A 7,885-nucleotide genomic window follows, 5' to 3' on the forward strand; every position below is an offset into this window, starting at 1 on the left:
GAGCAAGAATATTATGACACCTTTCAAAATCACATGAAAAATACTAATTATAATTATGAATGATTTATTTTGATATGATGAAGATAATTACTCTTTTATATATTGAATTAAACAAAATGTGATTACAAGAAAAGAAAATAGCAATTCAAGAAATGAAAAGAAAAAAATTACAATACCAAACAGCTGAAACCACCACACAAAGATTCTTACATCTAAGTTATATAATAATTACTTCTATATCCAGAGGATGGATTCTTACATCAGAAATATATAATATTCGTTTCCATATAATAAAGATGCTCCTTGCATCATCTCATAATCGTCCAAATCCTCTTCGTTTCTCTATACCATGGATGAAGATATTTCTAGATTGATGGGTAGATTAGGAGTCTTCGTGGACTCTATACCACGGATGAATATTCTTCGGAGGAAGATGACAATGGTACTTCACGCGGTGGGGAGGAGTTGAAAGGTAATGGAGGATTGCTTACATCATCACCGTTTCCTTCCAGCATTTGTACCACCCTGCTCATTGATGGTCGGTCATTGGAATTGTATTGAATACACCAAAGTCCTACTTTCGTCATTCTCCTCACCTTCTCTTCATCTTCCACTTCCATGTCGCATCGACCTTTTTCTCTCAACCTCTTTTCCAACTCCCCACTTTCTATCAATTTGAACGCCCATTCCGGAAAATAAAGTTGACTCGAATGGCTCACCTGCAACTCAATGTTCTTCCTCCTTCCCGCTATCTCCATTAATAGCATTCCAAAACTGTAAACATCTGATTTGTCTGTTACACCTCCCAAATTTATATTCCACACCTCTGGCGCAACATATCCTGGCGTCCCTCTGGTTGCCGTAATTGATACGTGGTCGTCTCCCTTCCCATACAGTTTAGCGAGACCAAAATCAGCTACTTTGGGCGTGAAATCTGCATCCAGTAAAATATTGTGAGGCTTAATGTCAAAATGAATGATGCGCCTGTTACAATCTTGGTGCAAATACGCAATTCCGCGCGCAGCGCCCAAAGCAATTGAATACAATTGCTCCCAACTGAGCTTCTGTTCTTGTTCTTTTCCTTGAAATAGAAACTTCTCTAGGGATCCATTGGCCATGTACTCATATACAAGTGGGCTTCTGAAACCTTCAAAACAATAACCCACGAGGCGAACCAAGTGAACGTGATGAATGGTTCCCAGAGTTGCAACCTCATTCATGAACTGGCTCTCACTCTGTCTCGACTGATCCAAAAGTTTTACAGCCACAAAAAAACCGCTCGGGAGCTTTCCTTTATAAACCATGCCGAATCCTCCTTCCCCAAGTTTATCTGAAAAGTCGTTAGTGATCTTCTTTAGCTGAGAGAATGAATATCTGGTCGGCATTTCATGAATATAACTTTGGAGAAAATTCTCCACTTTCCCAATAGACCCTGAATTCATCGGTTCGCTTGCAACACAACTTTGGATCCATCTAAAGTAGGATGACCTCTTTCGATAAACAACAATAAGAAATAGTGCTACTATCACTATGAAAGCACTTGCCCCAATGGCTATTCCTGGAATTCATGTGTAGTATCATAGATTAGTGACTCCACCATACAAGAAAATTAGAAGAATGTTTAAAACTCACACAAAAAGGTTCCTTAGTATTTACCTGTTATATCTCTGCCTTTTTTAGTTCTGACTGTTATAGCTCGATAAATTGATCTCTCGACTGTTTAAATTTGGTAAATGCTAATCAGATGCGAATATAATTTTTTTTGAACTAAACTGAGATAATCCAATTTCGTATTTTATATTTTCGAATTGCAAGGCAATTAAACTTAATGGGTGCTTAGAAGAAAATATAGAGAGATCTGAACCAAATTATACCTGATGAACATGTGGTTTGATGGGGTGCATCCTCGCAAAAGCAAAGGAACTGGTTTAAATCGGAAATATTAAACCCACACAGACCACCGCTTGAAACGCAACTCTTACATTTCTGGTCTTGTTCCTCTGCAATATTCCAATGGGTTGATGCCTCTTCAACAGTTACCGATTTAAAATAACATCCTGGAACCTCAAGGCCAGGTAGTAGAGCTACACATTGCAAACCACACACAAGAACTTGTAGACTGATGTTATGTCGTTGGATTTGATCGAAGAGACCCCCGTCTTGGATTGCATCTTCGTTGAGATTATATGAAAATGAACAATTTTGGAAACTCGTGTCCTCAGTAATTGTTGAAGTCTGATTATCTGGAAAAAAGTTTAAGATTGTGTACCTCTGGTTTCCAATTTCGATTACCAAATGTCCCTTATCTTCACAGTCGACTTGTAAGTCTGGCAGACCACATCCACTTTCCCTTAAACCAAAAGGATATGGGATTTTTATACCGCCACATGTTTGATTGCTTTCGCAGTTTGTATAACTGACGTCTGCGCATAGCGAACAAGGGAGTAAAAGGGTATAGAGAATGAAGGCATAAAGGAGATTAAAACGAGACATTGGCTGATGGAGGGGCGATTTTATTGAAGTAAAAAGGGACAGTATTGCAGCTACGGGCATTCCTCGTTTATCAGAGAAGGCGAATCCTGAGGCATCTCATTAGAATGAGATCATGGTAGCATTTGAATGATTCGATTATCTGGTAAAGAAAAGTTACCACTTAAGTGGTCAATACGTTCCGTGACAACATTTCAAACCCCCAAAGTCAGATGATTAAGACATCCACCTAACCAAGAGCGCATACACCCTTGTAATCTGTTTCCTTTTGGTGTTGAAGGGCGCACTTATATGTTAAAGAACTGCGTTTATCAGTTTGAGCTGTAGACTAAATGAAAAGGCATAAGGACAAACTTCAATATAGCACATGATATCAAGCTTAATTTGGTTGGCCGGGTCTATGATATGTGGTGCTTTGTCATTCAGGTTCTTTCTTACTTTTTTTCAAACCCTAGATTCATTATTCTAATTTCAAGTCACTACAGAAACACATTCTGTTAAAAATTTACACAAATTTACATTATCTCAGTTTTTGAGATTTGATTTGTTCTAATATCACTTGATTTATAGTATACCTAATTTAATTAATTGAATAATTGATTAATAATAAAAGATAAAAAATATAGTGATGTTATCTATAATTTCTAAGAAAATGTTAGTAGAATTTATTAGAAAGGAATTTGAGTTATATAAAAATAGACAAGATTTATATTCATGAAAATTATAACATATTCTTAATATGACACACTCATTACAACTAAACAAGCTAAACTAAATATTCAGATAAGATAACACCCAATCAAGAAAAACAAAAAAACCATACCAACATCTAATTAAGTACAAAATAAATAAATAATTACAAATGTCTCCATCCTCACATGATCATCTTATTTTTCCCATTCTTTTTTACTCCAGAAACATTGTAGATACACATAATTAACCAACTACATGCAACTAAATTACAAAAAGATAACTAGAACTTGCAAGGTAAATCTTACACATAAGGTGGACTGATGTAGTATGACCTCTCTTTGAGATATTTAAAAACTTGAGATACAAGATATTGAAGAGAATCTTGAAAGTGTCTTTTATATTAAAATTAAACTTGATTGACTTCAATTTCTTCAACCCCTCTACATCATGCTTGTTCATATTATTTTTAGATATAAGTTCAAACCAGACATTATATGACATATTATATGACATTTATTATTGTATGATGAATTTGATAGTAACACAAACTATTTAATGAATCTATTATTGATTATTATTTTCATCACAACACTTGATTCATTCAAATTTTTTATCTTAATAATGTAATATTTAATAATTTTATTCATGTTTGTTTTACTAAATAAAACAATTAAAATGCCTAATACAAGAAAAATATTCATGAAAATATCAAATATTAAATTGCCTATCACAAAGAAAAGTATTCATGAGAACATCAAATATTAAATTAACTAATTCATTTTGATCTATTCTTTATCTCATAATATATTAGTCCTTTAAAAAATTGTTAAAAGACCAGTTCTTCATACACAACTCAACTACTTTACAAAAAAAAAATCCTTACTACTTAAAAGATGAAGGTGAAATAAATAGAAAATATTCTTCATTTTGATCTATTCTTTATCTCATAATATATTAGTCCTTTAAAAAATTGTTAAAAGACCAGTTCTTCATACACAACTCAACTACTTTACAAAAAAAAATCCTTACTACTTAAAAGATGAAGGTGAAATAAATAGAAAATATTCTTCATTATTTTTTAAGTATTCCTCAATATTAACTATATTTTTAGTGCTAACTATGATCCACAACCTTGTTGCATGGGGAACAACCCTTATCTACCACCTTATTAGCCCACTTGCCTCCCAATAGAATGACAAATCCTCCTTTTCTTTTATCATTATTGATAGATAATAGGGGAGCATCTTTCCAGCCATATGAAAGGTTCACATCCAATATGATTTTGGTAGCTTTTAACTTCCTGGAGAAGCATGAAGTCAATATGCTTGTGCTAGTTCAAAAACCTTCAGACTTGTCTGGAGATTTTAATCCCCTAACATTCCAAGATATACATTTCAAGTCCATGAGATACATTTATTGAATGATGTCCATAACAACCTTGAAGCTGTTAAAGCATTTAGGGACAATTGTATTGAATACACCACACTCCTACTTTTGCCAATCTTCTTACCTTATCTGAGTCATCTCCCACTTCAATATCATCTTTACCTATTTCTCTCAACCTCTTTTCCAATTCCCCACTCTCCATCAATTTGAACGCCCAAGCTAGTAGTAAAGATTGACCCACTAAAATATCTACTTAGAAAAGCCACTCTCACAGGGAGGTTAGTTAAATGGGTCATGATCCTAAGTGAGTTCGACATTCAATACACAGAAGGATGGGCCATCAAAGTACAAGCAATTACAGATCAATTGGAAGAAGCACCTTTACTAGACAAAAACCCACTACAAGTGGAATTTCCAGATATAGATGTGCTCACCATCACACCCAAGAAATGGACCCTATACTTTGATTGATCCTATACCCAACATAGATCAGGTGTCGACATCTTGTTCGTCAGTTTGGAGGGACACACAATTTCAAGATCCTACAGATTGATGTTCTCTTGAACCAATAACATTGCCGAGTATGAAGCCCTGGTCACTAGCATCCAAATAGTTGTGGAATGGAGAATCACATAATTGAAATTTTATGGAGACTCTCAATTAATCATCAATCAGGTCAACGATGATTATCAAACAAAGGATGACAAGTTGATGCCCTACAAGAGAATAATGGACAATTTTAAGAAGTATTTTGTGGACATCACCTTTGAACAGATTCCAAGGTCAGACAATAGAGCTACTAATGCAATGGCCACTATCACCTCGCTCTTATAAATCCTAGATAAACAAAGTCATTAAATGAATTTCTAGTGGAGCAATTATTCTCCCCAGCTTATAACAATTCAGAATCCCAAGTTATCTGTGCCCTAATTGGTTTTGATTCTCCTCTATGCGAGAAAATATACACCTATCTCAAATACAATACCCTCCTACCTGACCTATCTCACAACCAAAAATGAAGCTTTATCCGACAAGCAACCCGCTACACCTTAACCACTGACACACTTTATCCCGAAGCATGAGAACTCCTCGATGGACCTATATCAACACAAGTATATCATCCTATCAGATGCATCTATTATACACAATCAAATAATCAATAATTCATGTGATGACAGTCACACAATCAACCAATATCTGTTCAATCAATCATCCAATCAATCAATCATGCATCATATCGAAATTCACTCAACAAGCTTCATATCAGGACTCATATCAAAAATAAAATACCATTTTAAAATGATCAAGTTCCATATCAAAAACCAATCTCAAAAACCCAATCAATCAAGTTTCAATCAATCCAGCCTCATATCACAGATCAATCAAGAAATTAAATCAGTCCCATATCGAACATAGTCCCATATCAAATCAAATCCATATCGAAAACATATCCATATTGACAAACAATCCATATCAACAAAATGAATCATATCAAAAAATAATTGACCCATATCGACACAAGTCCCATAACGACTTTGGTCCAATATAAAAAATTGATCCACATCGACCAACACCTAACAATCCATATCAAAAACTTGACCCATATCGAATAACGACAAGTTGACCCATAAAGATAAATTGACCCATAAAAGATGAGTGACAAAAGACTCATATCAAACATTGACCCATATCGAAATCATGACCCATATCAACTTTAACTCATATCGCAATCACAACTCTTATCAAAATCAGGACTCATATCGATAAAATGACCCATATCGACCTTGAACCATATTGAATTTGACCAACTTAATTCACACCAACAATTTCAACCATATCAACATGACTCATATCGATGACTGACTCATACTAGCCCATAACATGAAAATCACCCAAACACTATCCCATCAACACAATCAACTCAATTGACACATTGACAGGGTGTAAAACTTCATAAAGAACCTAAAAATCCAAATTACACTTGTCAAAAATTTCTTTAAATTCAAAAAATTGCTCTTTCTCTCATATGCGCTAAAATAATAGTTAAATGTGCAATTTCATATGCATTATTTAATCTATCATATGTGCTATAAAAAAATTCATAATGCGCTACACTGTTTCACAGATGCACTAAAATCAACATCATATGCGCTATTGTGCAAATCAAATGTGCTATCTAAGAAAACCTATGCAGACAATTAAAATTCAAATGCACGACGACAATACTCATATGCACGAAAAGAAACATCACATGTGCTAAAAGAAAAATCATATGCGCAAAAAGAAGTGAAAAAATTAAAAACGCGGAAAACGCTAACCTAGAGTGAAAAATTTAAAAACTTGCCAAAACACCTAAAATCTAAGCTAAAAATTCACAAAGCGGGTTAGATAATCAACTCACCGGTGGTCCGTACTCTATTGGCCTCTCAAATTGATGAAATCTCTCAAAATGGTGATGGTGGTAGGGGTTCCATCTCCTCTATCTCCTCCAAGCTCCAATACTCCAAAGACAAGTGTGCAAATGAGGTGGAATTGGGCCCTAGGAGGCTTATATAGCTCATGTTGATGCAAGCGGCTGTGATACCTCAATGGACGTGTGGGGCATGTGAATGCTATTCCCACATAGTCTTCACGTCATTTTTCAATATCATTTTTAATAAAACTATCGAGCGATAAATTTTAAAAATCCAAATTTTTTTAAAAAAAATCAAATATTTAAAAAAAAAAATCAAAACAATTTTCATCTATATCTCTGTCCACTACCGAATATTGAATTGCTTTGTCCAATATAGCTCTAGGAGTGGGTGAAATACACAAAATTTTGAATAATGATATGTGTGCCAGAGTTTTCTTAAGTTGCTCAACAACACTATAGGTCCCTATTGTTGGTGGATGATTTTGTGGTATTCCTTGTAAAGTTACCTTTGATCTATGAGTAACTACGGCACAGTCTTTGTCTCGGGGAGTTATGGTGATTGTAGCCACTGTATCATATGACTTACAGGTATTGTCGGTATCATATGCTGTGTTATCAAGATTTATGTTAAATCCCTCTTCATAGTCTTTATGTGTATGCTTGACATCCATGATGTGTTCTATGAGTTCATCTTCAAACCAACCTGAATGAGATGGTTGATCATGCCCCCAGTCTCTGAGACAAAGATTTCTATCATCACCATATTTTGGTGCCTCTGATATCATGCAAATTTGGTTATCATCTGTGTGAGTGTCTAGATATTGCTCATCTTGATCAAGTGTTTCTTGTGAATCATTGTTTACTATATGTCCTAAGCTAATGGCATGAATAGTGTAGTCG

At 34.7% G+C, this 7,885-nt stretch overlaps 1 protein-coding gene across 1 annotated transcript; it reads right to left on the reverse strand.

Moving 5' to 3' along the window:
* Positions 1-251: 251 nt before the first annotated feature.
* LOC131870177 (rust resistance kinase Lr10-like) lies at positions 252-1,778 on the reverse strand. Its single transcript, XM_059215830.1, has one exon. It carries the CDS (start codon positions 1,440-1,442, stop codon positions 402-404), a length of 1,041 nt encoding a protein of 346 aa, XP_059071813.1. The 5' UTR covers positions 1,443-1,778; the 3' UTR covers positions 252-401.
* Between the last annotated feature and the right edge of the window lie 6,107 nt (positions 1,779-7,885).

This window comes from Cryptomeria japonica, unplaced genomic scaffold (assembly GCF_030272615.1).
Source record: "Cryptomeria japonica unplaced genomic scaffold, Sugi_1.0 HiC_scaffold_298, whole genome shotgun sequence".
NCBI classification, from domain to species: Eukaryota; Viridiplantae; Streptophyta; class Pinopsida; order Cupressales; family Cupressaceae; genus Cryptomeria; species Cryptomeria japonica.